General features: G+C 36.7%; 1 protein-coding gene and 1 pseudogene across 1 annotated transcript; both read left to right on the forward strand.

Moving 5' to 3' along the window:
- Positions 1 to 4,715: 4,715 nt before the first annotated feature.
- Positions 4,716 to 12,967, forward strand: LOC127419150 (CCN family member 3-like). The gene is made up of 5 exons (XM_051660312.1): positions 4,716 to 4,840; positions 6,384 to 6,600; positions 7,864 to 8,112; positions 10,509 to 10,729; positions 10,931 to 12,967. The coding sequence occupies exons 1-5, from the start codon at positions 4,769 to 4,771 to the stop codon at positions 11,213 to 11,215; spliced, it is 1,044 nt and encodes a 347-aa protein (XP_051516272.1). The 5' UTR covers positions 4,716 to 4,768; the 3' UTR covers positions 11,216 to 12,967.
- A 785-nt stretch (positions 12,968 to 13,752) lies between these two features.
- Positions 13,753 to 15,775, forward strand: LOC127419259 (P2Y purinoceptor 1-like; annotated as a pseudogene).
- Positions 15,776 to 16,360: the final 585 nt, after the last annotated feature.

The following is a 16,360-nucleotide window of genomic DNA, read 5'->3' on the forward strand; positions in this document are numbered from 1 at the left end:
CAAAAAGAAAGAATCCCCAGCCTTCCCATCTCCCAGGGGTCGAGGGGGTCCTTCAGGCAGTTGTTAAACATTTCCTTTAGCACAGCATCGCTGAAGCCCAGCTTGTCCGCCGCAATTAAGGAATCACAAGTGGATTCTCTGACGTCGCCCTCACCTTCACAGAGGGAGTAGAGATGGTCAAGCTAGGCCAGCCGCTGGCTGCTGGAGCTTTGCTGGGTGAGAGACGGAAAGAGGAAGATGCCCATTTCGCCTCTGCTGGGTCCAATATTGGCCAGTTTGTTCTGGCAAGATTCGCAAGGAATGAGGAGAGAGAACTCAAATGCAGGATGGCAAATGATTGGCTTTTATGAATCAAAATAAAAAAAAATAAAAAATAAATAAAATAAAAAAAACACCCCGAAGGGTAAAAAACACAGTCCAGGGCAACAAACATGTTAACGGGCTGGGGAAGGAAAACCAACAGGAACATCCACTAAACCGGGAAACATGACCGACAGGGACCTAACAGAGAATGAACACACAGCAAACATTTCACATGATAAAGACACATGGTAAGACATCAAGTCAATATGACATTTAGACAACGAACTGGCACCAAACAGAGCACAAAGGGAGATTAAACAAGGGAGTAAACAAGGAGGGTAACAAGGGACGCAGGTAGAAATAATAACAAGATAACAGGGCAAACGAGGGGTCAGGGTTATCACTCAAGACAGAGGAGTTCGTTGCAATGAGAAACATTATTAAAATCATTAAAATACCATAAATGTAATCCATACAACACATTTCTATGGTGCCAGAAAGCTTGGAATATAGTGCACAAGCCATTTGGGCTACTGTTATGATGTCTTTACTGAATAGTGCTTTACAGTATTTGCCCTTTTTGAAGCTTGACAGCACTTGCTCACTATAAACTGTTATTCTATGGAATAGAGCTGCTTAAAATATCTATTATTATGTTCCAAGAAAAAGTAACAGCATGTGGGTTTTGAACAACATAAAGGTGAATAAATGAGTGAATATACTGTAAGTAAATTTTCCATTTTTACTCCTTTAACTGGTGGATCATTTTTGTTCCATAATGTTCCATAAAACACAAAGTAGAGTGTTTTTACCCTAAGATTAGAGCTAGAACATGTAAGACCTGTGACTTGTGGCCAGGGCCGTAGCTAGTGGGGTGAAAGGTGGTAACAATTCTAGTGGCCCAAAGGTCCAGGGGCCCCCACAACAAATTCTAAACTGTATTTGTTTATAGGAAAGGGGCCCAGAGCAATATACAGTCAGGGGGCCCAGATTACCATGCTACAGCTCTGCTTGTGGCTTCCATTAAGTGTTAGGTTGTGACAAAGACAGTGTCATATATTTTTAGTGAACATATTACTAATTATTAACTTTTTTCTTACATAAACCTATCGAATCGCTTCAGAAGACAGTCATTGTTCGACTGAAGTCGTGTGGATTACTTTTATGCTGCCTAAATGTGACTTTTGGACTGTCAAATTGCTGGCACCCGTGTACTTGCATTATAAGGACCTGACAGAGATCTATTTTCTTCTAAAAATCGTAATTTGTATTCTGCTGAAGAATACACATACACATCTGGGATTGCATCAGGATAAGTGAATAAAGAGAGAGTTTTCATTTTTGGGTGAACTACTCATTTAAACTAGTACCTTAAAACCCTGCACCTCTGTCACTATTGTTATAATTTAAAGGTGTGTTCCTCAAGGTGTGTTCAGCTCTCTGGCTGAAAAAGCATAATCTATTAATTTAATAGATTTAAATCTATTAATTTCAAGGACTGTATGTAAGATACCAGTGCAAGTCCGCCTGCATAATCTCCAGAAAATTATTTAAAATGGTTGAAAATGGCCACTTTATTTAAAAAATCTTTCAAACAACTGTGATTGGTGCATCCTGAACAGCGCTGAGAAAAGTAGCATGTGCCACGTGACAACACCGTTTCTGCGCCACTTCAGAAGAGGAAGGACAATAGTTTACATATTAATAATTATATTAAGGACCTATAATAGTTGTTAAAATAAAAATAAAACATAGTATAAAGGTAAAGCATTTTCTGTGTGGTAAAATTGCCCAAATGTTGGTCGGGACATTTCCGATTTTCTGAAAATTAATAGAGACATGTCCCTATCACCCCCATATAAATCTATGCCTGTTCCCATTTGACTTTCTTTCTTCAAGGTGGAACACAAAAATAAATGTTAGGCAGAATAATAGAGACTGACATCCTCAATCACTATTCACTTTCTTTATAAGGCGAAAAGACAAACTGGAACTGAATTGAGAATGAGTTTACTATAATATTCTGCCAAACAACCCTTTTGATTTTCACGGAAGAAACATACAAGTGAACTAAGTTACGGGGGCCAGTCCGCCCCGTTTTTCCAATTTATTACTGTATGGATGACGCACTGATTTTGGATATGTGGCCACATTCTTCAAACTTCAAAGGCAAATCACAGGCTTTGCTAACATTAAGGTAGTGTCTGCCAAAGCCTAAGAAATGTTTGAATTATGTTCAGTTTGTCTGGTCAAGCATGTCAATATATCGAGTAATTCCTCTTTATTGCAGGGTGTGTGGTAACTAATGATCTAATCATTAGAAGAGAGGAAATTGGATGAATAAGTATCAAAGTATACAAGTGAAGAAGTAAACAATAGGATTGCCTCTCCAATAACAAAACTTTAATAATGAAAACGTCTTTGTAGATTGATTTACAGAGCACATCAAATACCTTTAATGAAACCAATTCCACCAGATTCAAAGAAGTTTTCTGCTAAGGTTGATTCATGCTACAATCCTGCTAAAATTGCCGCATGACTGATCTGGTCTGAAATTGGTCTGAAAGTGTCTGGGACTTTAGTCCTGTACCAAACCAGGTATTTAATGGAAGCACTCCAACCCACAGATAGTGGGTTTCGGTAACATCCATATGAATCAGAGTCTGCTATTCCAGTATCCTGTATTCCTTTTAACTGAAGTCAGCTGGCAGGAATTCAGCCTGCAAGTGTATGGAACAGCTAAATGCGTGTGCTTTACGTTACGTGAGAAACCTTTCCGGGAGAGTTGGAACCCTACAGCTTTCCATCAAAGCATCTTTGGCTGAAATTTTAAAAGGAAAGAGGGAGCTTGTGTTCTACATCTGCTTGTCTTGCTCAGTTAATCTCTAAAGATTTAAACAATATTTTTATGGATCATTCTCCCAGAACAAATTTACACATTCCTGACCCCCTAATTTTACAACTTGTTTCCACTGGACTTTGATGAATGTTTAGTAAAGAACATTTATATGATAATAATATTTAGATTACTTTGCTAACTCCGATTTAGATTATTGTGTTTTGCACGAAGAGATTACCATCTCTTTCCCAAAACTGCCCTTTACAGTAATATTGTACATTCCAAACATTTGTGATTTTTGGAATGGATGTCAAAATAAATACAATGGTGGAAGGATAGGATTTTTAGATAAAACTAATAACCACTTCGCCTTTGCTGTATCTGGCAGGCCACATGTGTTCCAGCTGAATTATCAAGAGCTGTGGTATTTGTAAGAGTGAAGTTACCCGTCTAGATCTATTTTTAAGCCGTCACTCCCAGTGGGCTCTCCTGGATTTCAATAGGATTGTGTTGTCTGAGCACCTGACATGAAAACTGTATAATGTCTTCTGAGACGCTAAAATAACCCAGTATTTTTCAAAGCCATCCACAGTTTGTGTGGAAGTGCACTTCTCCTTTTTATTGCATATTCACTATTTAAAAGGTTCTTGCAATTTATATCAGTGTAAGTAGGCCTATTTGTTATTCAAATACATTGTTTGAGTGATTTTATAAATGAAAACTTTCATTAAAGGGATAGTTCAACCAAAAATGAAACTTCTTTCATTGTTTTCTCAACCTCATTTTGTTCAAGATTCAAAAAGGATGCGAAAACACCAATAAAGTATCATAGAAATGGTCCATACAACTCCTGCACTATATTCCAAGTCTTCTGAAACCACACAATAGTTTTGTGTGAGAAACAGACTGAAATTTATGTCATTATTCACTGATTATCTTCCCTTCCAGTGAGCTGTTAACTTAAGAACTGCTGTGATTTTCTCCTGATCAGTCAGATTTGTAAACAAATCATTCAGAAGACTTCAGAAGATTTGAAATAGAGTGCATGAGTCAAATGGACCACTTTATGATATTTTTATAACACTTTTGTATCTTTTTTGAAGTTTGAAAGTTCAAGTCCCCATTCATTGTAATCGCATGGAAAAGAGCAACCAGTACATTTTTCAAAATGTCTTTTTTTTGTGTTCCATGAAAGAACGAAAGTCATGAGGGTGAGTAAATCATGTCAGAAATGTATTTCTTGGGTGAATTAATCCTTTAAGTGTCTTTCACAGTAATCCAAACAAATCCATCTCATTAGAACAGTATTTGGACATATAAAACTTGAAAATGGTCAAGAATAAGTCTATTATGTCTTCTTTTCGTCCAAAAGTACATGTTTTAATGGTTAACCTCTGCACGCCAGAGCAGATGAGCAGAGGGGGGAAATAATTTCTGGTTGTGGAAATGGGCAACAGAGATGTGGAATTTGAAACATTTCTGATCTGGTCCAGCCACTGTTTACCCTGCAGACAGACTATGACATCAGAGGGGGGACTTTATAAAAGTGCATGTGCACAGAGCCAGGCAGTGAGCAAACAGTAACAGAAGTAGAAAATCTCCTTGTGGTGGGACACTTTGCAGAGCATGATGGAGAATATACAGAGAGATCGAAACAAACTGATTGCATGGGCACTGCTGTTCTACGTGGGCTCACAGGTGAGAATTGATTTCTCGGTTTGCATGCTTTGGTCAAGATATCTGATGTTTGGAAACATACCTGGTGGCTTGTCAGATCTATGGACAACAGCTTTGAGATTTGTTGGAAATGTGATGCCTATATAAGACAATTTTGTAAAAAAAAAAAAATATATATATATATATATATATATATATATATATATATATATATATATATATATATATATATATAGTTATTGTTAGTGTTTAATATTGTATGTTATTGATGTAATGACTCAATGGATAGGCCTGCTGATGGAAGTGGTTAGTGTGGTGGCTTTTTTAAGTGACTTTTTGGAAAGAGTTTTGTTTTCTGTAAGAATATACTCATTCAAAGTAAACTTTATTGAGTTTTTTTCCCTGTTTAAACTCTATTTAATGGTAACTTAATGCTCTGTTAAAGAGTAAACTGTTCCAAATGGAAAACTGTCAGTGTTAAAAAGATAGTTCACCCAAAAATGTTCATCAAAATCAGTCATCCTTTACTCATCCTCATGACTTTGTTTCTTCTTCCGTGGAACACAAAAGGAGATGTTGGGCTGAATATCAGGAACTTACAGCTTCAGTCACCATTCACTTTCATTGTATGGAAAAAGAGCAGTGTTAAAACATTTTTGTGTTCTATGGAAGAAATCATACAGCTTTGAAACAACATGAGGGTGAGAAAATTATTTTCAATTTTGGGTGAACTATTCCTTTAAGCTTTTTGTCTGGCCCTAACATTGGCTTGTAATTAAAAGCATGTTTTGTATGCTTTCAGAGTCTGGAAATACTTACTGTAAGTGATTCACATGAGGAAAGATGTTTTTTTCTTCTTCTTTTTGCTTCTCAGAAATTAATATTGTCAAAATTAACCAAAGCAATATGTTTTAGGAACAAGTAATGCTATTAATAGAGGTGAGCAAAGCAAAAATTTATAGTAAGGAACTCAACTGGGTATAAATACATTATATAACTGTAAAGTCTGATTACTCTAATGAATAAAACAATTATTATCAAATTCATTTTTTGGAAATATCACTTTTCAAGAATTGGAAACAATATAGATTTTGCTGCAGATGTATATAATATATGACAACCTATCAGAAATCTTTAACATACTGTACAAGCCATTGGAAGGTAAAGTGGATCTCTTATTTAACAAAAAAGGGGGTCAGCTTTTAACCAGCTTAAATGACCAGGTAACCAGTATAAGGTCTTCTTGCAACAATAACCAGCTTACCCAATGTTGCCATGATAGGTGACCAGTCAAAACCAATATGAAAGTGCTCAAAACATACCTTCTACTGGAAACTAGCAATGGTTTTAATTGGTCATTTATTTCTGACTACAGCTTAACCAGCTTGTGCCAGTAACTGACAAATATAGCCCATATATCTTTGAATCTTTGAATTGGTCAGAACTGGCATAAAAGTAGTTTTTTAAGGATATCTGTGGGTGTGTGAAGGAATACCCCCTGTTCTACACTGACTGTAATGCTCTGATTGTGGCATTACACCATGCTTTGCCTGCACTGTCTTAGGTGTCCTGTCAGCAATGTGGTGGTCCATGCCAGTGCCAAGACTCTGTACCAGTGTGCCCAGAGGGTGTTCCTCTAATCCTCGATGGGTGCCAGTGCTGCCAGGTGTGTGCCCGCCAGCAGGGCGAGGCCTGCAGTGAGGTGTTACTATGTGACAGTCAGCGTGGCCTCCAATGTGACTACAGCGCCAGCTTCCCTGGTGACCCAGGAAATTGTGTCAGTGAGTGTCAAGTGTTTTAAGCACCAAAGCAACCTCTGTTCCAAAGCCTAGTGAGCTGCCTTACTACCTGACTTCCAAGGCTGCATACCAACCAACATGGAATGCTTTACATAGGCCCAACACAAATAATGCTTGCGCTTGATTTCAGTAGAGTTTGATGTTAGCATGTTGCTAAGCTAATGGCAAGATAATGGTAAGATAATAAATTGTTAACTACAATAATTTTAACATCAGTACTTTTTAATTATTGAATAAAATATATTTTTATTTTTAAACATTTCTCTCACCTCTTAAGTCATCAGAATATGATGTCTTAAATCTAATTTGTACAGCGGAAGAAGCCGTAATTTTTTCTCCTGAACGAACAAAGCACCATAGGTGAACGAAGCCATGCGTTTGTTCAACAGTTGGCATCATTTTAATATTAGTTTGTTGAGAGTGATGTCACGGAAGGTTGTCAAATCTCGTGCGGACACCAAGTCAGTACAGTAGGTAAGCTGTCACTGTAGTAACATTGTTTTTACAACAGCCTCAGAGAGGCGGGTTTCAAAGATTCCATTTTGTAGAGTTTCCAATTCATTTTTAACGTTAAGCTAGAAACCTAGCTAGCTTCAGTCTCTTCAGCTGGCACACACAATTGTAAATAAAGAATGTCACTTTTAAACCACACCCACAATTAGTTTTAACCAATCGTCAATTCTTTTTAACAGCTGTTTTCTCCTAGGTTGAAAATTTCTGGGATGTGCGCAAACAGGAAAAATATGTCCAAATGTACACTTTTAGCAGAACAAAAACGTCATTGAATTTCATCATATTAGGCAAAATAAAAGAAGCCTGTCCACCCTTTAAGTAACATTTGGGAGGCTAAAATTAAGTGTCCTACCTTTCTAAAAAACCATTGCGTCGAGAGCATGCCTATAGAATAAGAAACCTCAAAATGTTGTCTCCATAGGCAGCTCACTAAATTTTGAACAGAGCACATAAAATACAAAGCCTATAAGGCCTATAGCCTATCTAGAAGCAGAGTAAACAGAGCTTCTGCATCAAACATCAACCATCCACAGCAAGTCTATATGAGAAGAACATCAGAACATTCAGACCTTCTACATCCCAAAATCTACTGTAATTTTATCATTCGGAATGCAGCCCAATCCAGTCAGTCTCTGATCTATTTAATCTCTCCAGTTTTAGACATGACTTTATGACTTTATGGATATGAGTGGCTTTAGTGTACCACGTAATCAACTAATCTTTTGTTTTTAGGTATGAAGGAACTGGGCTGTGAGTTTAAAGGAGTCTCTTACCAGGAAGGCCAGGTATTTCAGCCATCCTGTGCTCTTCAGTGTCGCTGCTCGGGTGGAGGGGTGACCTGTGTGCCCCAGTGCAGGGAGGATGTTTACCTACCCACCCCAGGCTGCCCTCACCCTCGACAGGTTCTGCCACCCGGAAAGTGCTGTAAGGAGTGGGTGTGTGAAAATATGGACAACACAGTGCTTCAGGATGCTCAAATTGGTACTTCAAAAGTCAAACCACAAAAATGACCACAAAAGGTGAAGAGTGTAATTTTTTCAGCGTTAAAATATATTCTCCTATCCAAGAATAATATGCAACGACAGCTATAAGTAATCTGTCTGTAGGTTGATTTCCATTTTTTTTTAAATGTAAAAACTGTGGCACTAACAAAATACTGCTGTTATTTTTGTATTTATTTTTTTGAGCATCCCAACCAGCCCGACATACTGGTTCAGCATATGCTGTGAGTTTGGGCGGGATTATCTATTATTTGATTGACCAGAGGCAAATGATGGGAGAGTTCTGGAAACATTTCTGAAAAGAACAATTATTTTTGCAATTCTGTTCTGTGACACTAGTGGTGTATAAATTACACACTTCACCTTTATATAAAGACTGCTGTTGTTCATGGCATATTTTTGGTTTCTGTTGTTTTCCCTGAGACATACATTTTATCACTTACCATTATTAATTTTTTTTTTTTTTGTTTTGTTTTTTTTTTTTAAATAAGATGGCTCAGATTTGCATCTGTGTCCTGCTGTTTATGGGATAATACTTTCCACAAAGAGTTGGAATGAAAATTGTATCACCACTTTTGGGATTTGGCATACATTTTCGAAATGTTTCTTATTCCAATCCCTATTTGAGAACTCTCAATCACATTCCAGTCAGAGGTTTTAAATTGTGGGATTTTGACCATCTAATTGAAAATGTCTTGCCAAGATGGAGTCCAAAAGCACAATACTGGCTTTTTCCAGAAGCCAACTTTCCATGATTCATAACAGGACTCATGTCTGTGTAATGCAACAATTAAACTGCAAAAAGCCAGACAGAGCATAACACCAGTGAGGAGGGTTTTCAAAAGCAATGTTACATCAACAGAAATGGTACATTTTGTTCTGTGTACGCTTGCAGTAAAGATGTTTACAGAGCCATGTGTACAAAACACTGCCAACAAATGATTGATTATCAAATGTCATACAGTAGCTTGAAGTATTCGTTATTCGACATCCTTAATAACATTGATTGTTAAATTATAGCAATGATTGTAAGATTTTAACAGTTTATACAAATGATTCACTATAGGATTAATGCAATTAGAATTAATCTTTGAAAAGTGATGTAATTTTTTTTATGTTAAAATACATTCTCCTATCTCAGCTTAAAGGGATAATTCACCCAAAAATGAAAATTCTCTCATCTTTCACTCACCCTCATGCCATGCCTCATGTGTATTACTTTCTTTCTTCTGCAGAACAAAACTGAAGATTTTTAGAAGAATATTTCAGCTATGTAGGTCCATACAATGCAAGTGAACGGGGACCAGAATTTAGAAGGTCCAAAAAGTACATAAATGCATCATAAAATTAACACATATTACTCCAGTGGTTAAATTCATGTCTTCAGAAGAGATATGATAGGTGTGGGTGAAAAAACGATCACTGCTTAAGTCCTTTTTTACTAAAGAACTCCACCTTTGACCAGCCCCAACAAGTAGGTGGCTTAATATGAAAGTGAAAGTCACATCCACACCAGAATGTAGAAGAGAATGTTAAAGTGTAGATTTACAGTTAAAAAAAAAAAAAAAAAAAAAAGGATTTAAACAATGATCTCTTTTTGACCCACACCTATCATATCTCTTCTGAAGACATGGATTTAACCACTGGAGTAATATGAGTTAATTTTATGATGCATTTATGTACTTTTTGGGCCTTCTAAATTCTGGTCCCCATTCACTTGCATTGTATGGACCTACAGAGCTGAAATATTCTTCTAAAAATCTTCAGTTTTGTTCAGCAGAAGAAAGAAAGTCAAACACATCTGGGATGGCAAGAGGATGAGTAAATGATGAAATCATTTTCATTTTGGGTGAACTATTATTTTCATATCCAGAGGCAACTGTAAGTAAGCCATTTGTAGTTTGATTTCCCCATAACACTGTGGCTTTGTGGCAATATCAAAACATTACCCAGTATGTTTGAGTATCCAACCAGCTTGACATAGCAACATTGACACAACCAATAGTGTGAGTTTCTATTGGGGCTATCAGTTTGCAGAACAATGACAAACAGGGGTAGTGTTCTGGAAGCCTGTTCGAAAGCAACCACAGTTTTTTCCATTTTATTTGGTGATGCTTGTGATGCAGAAATTACACACTTCACCTTTAAATTTACACACACTACTGCATGCTTAAGGACTCAATCATATTTTGTAAAATTTTTCAGTTTTCATTGACTTAAATTTTGTATGAATAATAATTATGTAAGTTATTTACTAAGTAAATAAACTTTATTGAGCATGAAATAATCAGTCTGTGGAACTTATATATGTTTTGTAAGAAGCCTATGTGCTGAAGTTTAATTTAATTGTTTTATTTGTTTTTGGTACGGTAACAGCTTCAAGACCTGTCCAGTCTCTGCCTGCACACCTTGGACGCCAAATCAGGCCCAGTTCAAACTGCATAGACCAGAGCTCAGAGTGGAGTGCTTGCTCACAAACCTGTGGGTCTGGGATATCCACACGGGTGTCCAATCAAAATCCAGCCTGCCGTCTTGAGATGCAGATGCGCTTGTGTATGGTCCGACCCTGCCAGTCTTTTCCCCTCAGAACCCCACAGGTGAGTCTCCAGATTTCCAGTGCCATTCAAAACATACACTGATTTTTCACACAGTATAAATGTGTCTGTAAACATGAAAATATATTGCTGGCTTTATATATTTATATTTTTTGAAAGTGGCCCATTGCAAGAGCATCATAATTTTGGGGGGTCCTTGGCATAAAAAAGATGCTTTAATTATACCTGACTTCTATGTTTTAGTGGTCAAGGAGGAAATGTCAACCCAGCTACAGGTCAGCGACCCCTGTGCGGCTTTTTCACCAGGGCTGCTATAGTACCCAGTTGTACAGACCCCGTTATTGCGGCCTATGTACAGACAACCGTTGTTGCACTCCTTACCACACTGGCACAGCACTGGTCACTTTCCGTTGCCCTGGAGGGAGACTGATCAATCAAGCTGTCATGACCATCAACTCCTGCATCTGCCATTACAACTGCCCCTATTCATCTGCAGGGGCATATAGAGGAACAGCCTTCTGGGGTTAGACACTCATATATTGACTTTTGACTGAGCCTTGTGTTTTAATCTTGGATCTAAAAGCTTCATATTGGATGCTCTGGGCTTAACTTATTGAATGATATCAACATATTAAATTCACAAGGATCTGACTCAAGAAGACGGAAAAATCTCTCTTCGACACAGAGATCGAGTAGAAGTAGGCCATTTGAGATTTGACAGCATGGATACAAGGGTAAATTCCTAAGACTGGACTGGCCAATTCTGGTATTTTTTGGAGCAGTTAAATAGTTTGCTTGAAGAACTGCAAGAAATTGTTATGTTTACGTTTGGATTTTCAATATTGATTAGGTTTACACAATGGCAGCTGTTTTTTCTTGGAGTCCGAGAATACATTACTTACACCATATGAAAAATATTGTCCAATTATGCTAGAGTATATCTGTCAATCTTTGACAGTTTTGTGCATTGCTATGGACCCTTTTCACATTCCAGGTTTTGAATGCAGAAATGAATAAACTATCACGGAATAACATTATGTAGCCGTGAATGTGAGACCACAACAAAGAAAATATAAAAGATGCTAAATTTACTGTCACTCTCTCAGCAGCTGTATTTGAAGCCCCATCACAGAAGTGATTTTTTTTTTTAAATTAATGCAAGAGTAATAATATGAATAAAATAGTATTATAAAATATAATTATTATAAAGTAATATTATAATATTAGAAATAATATAAAATATAAAAAAAATTGGCATATCTGAGTGACTCCAACCAGGTCTCCTTAGCAACCAAATTGGCCTGGTTGCTAGGAAGGGTAGAGTCACATGGGGTAACCTCTGAGTGGTCAAGATTAGGGGTTCTTGCTCTCAATGGGGCGCATGGTAAGTTGTGCATGGATCGCGGAGAGTAGCATGAGTCTCCACATGCTGTGAGTCTCCACGGTGTCATGCACAACAAGCCACATGATAAGATGCGCGGATTGACGGTCTCAGAAGCGGAGGCAACTGAGACTTGTCCTCTGCCACCTAGATTAAGGTGAGTAACCGCGCCAACACGAGGACCCACTAAGTAGTGGGAACTGGGCATTCCAAATTGGGAGAAAAGGGGATAAAATTATAAAAAAAATAAATTAAAAAAAGTTGGCATATAGTCTTTTTGATTTATGATTTAAGATTTATGCAGCTAAATAAGAGTCTGTGAAAAGGGTCTAGTGATCAACAACCATGGCTATTTAATGAATTCCATTTATATTAGCATTGATAAAAGTGACATGAAAATGCTATAAATTAAAACATGAGGTAACATCTTTTGTCAACCTTACCAAAAAGGGTGCATGTGAACTTCCTTTCAAGCAAAGAGATTCTGGAACTGTACATGTATGACAATAAACACACTTCAGGAATTGGTAAAGTGCTATTTAACCGCTGAATCTTAATTTTCAAGTAATGTGGCATGTTCACATTTAGGCTATTTGAAGACTGTAGAGTTTACCAATTTAATTTGTAAATATTTTTGATATATGTATGTATGTTTATATTATGCATCTTTAATACTGGACTCAGAAACTTTAAGGCTAAGATTTGGTGTTAATAGGAATGTTTTAAGTTGCATTGCACTGTCATTTACCACCTCAGAGCCTTGTAGTCAAAAACATTATTTGTCAGAATGTATACAAAAACTTTTATGTTTTGTTTTTTTGTCTCAAATTATGATGGAAAGTTGTGTTGTGTATCTTTCTCCTTTTTTGGATTCTCATTCCCAGATAATAAATACAATGCCAGCAGACCCATGTTTTACAGCAAGTATAAACTAGAGCCAACTGTATAGCAAATCTAATGAATGTACAGTATATGTTCATAACAAGATTACATCATGGTTTTGGTATTATCATGGTTTCTTAGGGTCACACAGTTTAATAAGGGTGCTGCCAGTGGTTGATGTAAGATGATAATTACATGTTCAAAACTATGTTTTGCCCTAAAATACACTGTACCCTAATATATAATATATATAATGACAGTGGTCATATAGCATAACGAATAGCACAACACCCTAAGAAAACTGCATGAGTCTCAGACTTAAGTGAACAGAAGTGTAAGGCTGCCCTCACTTGTTTATTTGAGGAAGGGCAGACAAGATTTTATGCTCTAATTTGCAGAAATTTTGCAGTACAAAAAGATATATAGGGAAATGGAAGAAAAACTAGAAAACACAAAGAAAATGGATATAGATTGTAATATTAATGAGTGTGGTCTCTAGAATCAAAACCAAGACGCACATGACATTTTTTACAGGGTTTCAAAATAACTCAAAAAGTGCGTTAAAATGTCTTTCATGATGAAATTAAAACTGATTATTTCCACCATAAAATTAAGTTTTTCTATAATATATAGAGATTAGCTCAAGTTCAAGGTGCAAAGTTCCAAGTTTTATTTGACTACCTTTACTACACTTCTGTTGTGCAGTCTCAGTGAAGGTGTCAGTCACTATGCCCACACTTCCTGTAACATCTAAATGCAAGAACGCTGTGCATCGCCAACCTCCACCCAAGAAATGTGTTGAAGAAGCTTGTTGCTGTGTGGTGATGGTCTACAAAAATGAAAAAATGGAGTGGAACTATACCTGTAAATCAGTCAATTTGGACTTTACGCACATTTTTTCACCCACAGTATATGTGGCTGTTTTTACCCTAGGACTTCTTGGCAACTGTTTTGGGCTGAAATCTGTGTATGATAACTGGAGAAAAATGGGTAATGTAAATATCTTTGTCCTCAACCTATGCCTGGCGGACATTTTGTACCTGTTCACTTTGCCTTTTTTGATGGCTTACTATGCATACCAGAGTGAATGGATATTTGGAGATGTTTTCTGCAAGATTGTACGATTCTGTTTCTGTATCAACCTATACGGCAGTATTGGCTTCCTCACGTGCATTAGTGTTTACAGGTATCTTGGCATTGTCCACACTTTGAGAGTTAAAGGCAGAATTACCATGAGACACTCTGTGATGACTGTTTTGCTGGTTTGGATTTGGGTTTTTCCTTCAATGTCTGCCTGATATATTCTTTGTAAAAACCTCCAGCAACAAAACAACATGTTTTGACACAACTTCAGACCAATATTTAAAGGATTACCTGAAGTACAGCATTGGAAGGACCGTTGTTGGATTTGGGATCCCTTTGCTAATAATGCTTTGCTGCTATGGACATGCAGCTTTCACTCTGATGGCAAAGAAAAACACTAATGTCATCTTAAAGGTGAGATGCCTTAGGCTGGTAGTGATCCTGACCTTGCTGTTCTCCATTTGTTTCATTCCCTATCATATTTTTAGAAATATCAACCTGGTAACTCGGATCTCCAAGTTGGAGGGCATATGTCAGAGATGGTATTCCAATGTTTACATTGCAAACCAGGTTGGTAATGGGTTGGCATGTATGAACAGTGCAATCAACCCACTGGTTTATCTCTTTAACAGTGACAAACTGCTGATGAATTGTTTTGTCAAGTGTGGACGAGCCCGCCAATCTGCTGCTGTCTCCCTGGCGGAGGTGTCACCCATATAACAATGTAATGGGAAAAGAAGAGAACACGGCCAGGAAATCGGATCCAGTCTCATTACATATGAATGGAGATTCTTTGTATCATAAATTTCCTTTTTTCTTGCCTTGAAGACATAACTGTTCATCCTGACTTTTAGCAGTGAATGAATGTGATTCTTATCTCTATAATTTTTAAGGGTTAAATCAGATAAATATAGCTCATTAAGTTGAAACTGTGGAACATTTGAATTATTTTAATGAAGCAGTAATTATACCTAAACATTGTAAGATTGATTGACCACACTGATAGACCTAACTGACAATGACTGAAAGAAATAACAGTTGCCCAATATATCTACCTATACGTGCAGCAAATTCAGAAGAACTCATTATTTCATAACTGAGAGTTTATTCTCTTAAATTCATTGACACTTACAAAACTATTTTACAGTTATGGCATGCTCCAGTTCCAACATAAAGAACCACTCCTTCTAATTAAACAAACACACAGTAACCAGTTTTTATGACAGAAGACATCATATCAGTGTCAGTACATCCACTATGTGATATGACACATACCAAGCAATCTTATATGACAGCTCACCGCCTCATTACATAATTTAACCAGAAGTGTGCATTATCCAAAGGCTTGATAAAACAGCATGGATCAGATGTATTTGAACATTGCACCGCATATCGCTGTGTCTTCACCGTCTCATGCAGGAGGGCCATAATTCTTTTTAATTCTTCAATTTAAAAGAACTTCAACTGTTAAAAACTGTTCTGCTCTATTCCTTGCACTGTCTTGCTTTTAGCACAAGAAATGCTTTAGCCATTAGTTACATGAATGCTACATATACTGAAGAAAATGTAAAAAAAATATTTCTCTCAATGTTATCAGATTTGAATGGTTTGCTGATGGTTTTGCAAAAAATAAAAATAAATAATTGAGGTTTTTGTGTGTAAAAACTTAAATGAAATCCTACAGGCAGAGGAAAGCAGAAATGCTTACTTGACTTAAAATTAATGGAAAATGCAATTGTAAGCTAATTGAAAATAAAGGTTTAGATTCACTTTCTGCGTAAACAGTATGCCATATTTAATACATTATTGTTAGGGTTTTAGCTCCATTTTAGTTTTAATTCTGTATTTTGTGTATAGCAAAGGTTTACTTGACTTACAATGAATGGAATAATAATAGTACAATCAAGCCGGTAGTTCGTATTGCCAGGGTTGGGAGGGTTACTTTTGAAATGTATTCCACTACAGATTACAGAATACATGCTGTAAAATGTTATTTGTAATGTATTTCATTAGATTACTCAAGGTCAGTAACGTATTCTAAATACTTTGGATTACTTCTTCAGCACTGGTAGATTTTTTCACTTGTTTTGACTATAAAAACTCTGCCAGTACAGTAAGACAAAATACACGTTAAAAATACATTCTCTGAAAAACCTAAATATCTTATGCAGTGTTGCTTCTAAAACAAGATCAATCTAATTGATTTACACAAGGTTTATTTCTATTTCTTGTGCTCCAAACATACTTCTCTGTCTGCTGTATGAATGTAACACATCATAAGAAAGTTTCACCGCTGTTCAAATGCGCCCCTGCTCCATGTAGAAGAA

The sequence above is a fragment of the Myxocyprinus asiaticus genome, chromosome 28 (genome assembly GCF_019703515.2).
Source record: "Myxocyprinus asiaticus isolate MX2 ecotype Aquarium Trade chromosome 28, UBuf_Myxa_2, whole genome shotgun sequence".
Lineage (NCBI taxonomy): Eukaryota > Metazoa > Chordata > Actinopteri > Cypriniformes > Catostomidae > Myxocyprinus > Myxocyprinus asiaticus.

Excerpts from the sequence above, each read along its gene's own strand:
- LOC127419150 (XM_051660312.1), top strand. The coding sequence starts at position 4,769 with ATGATGGAGAATATACAGAGAGATCGAAACAAACTGATTGCATGGGCA. Across the intron at positions 6,601-7,863 it reads TGACCCAGGAAATTGTGTCA|GTATGAAGGAACTGGGCTGT; the intron begins GTGAGTGTCAAG and ends TTTTGTTTTTAG. Across the intron at positions 10,730-10,930 it reads TTCCCCTCAGAACCCCACAG|TGGTCAAGGAGGAAATGTCA; the intron begins GTGAGTCTCCAG and ends TCTATGTTTTAG.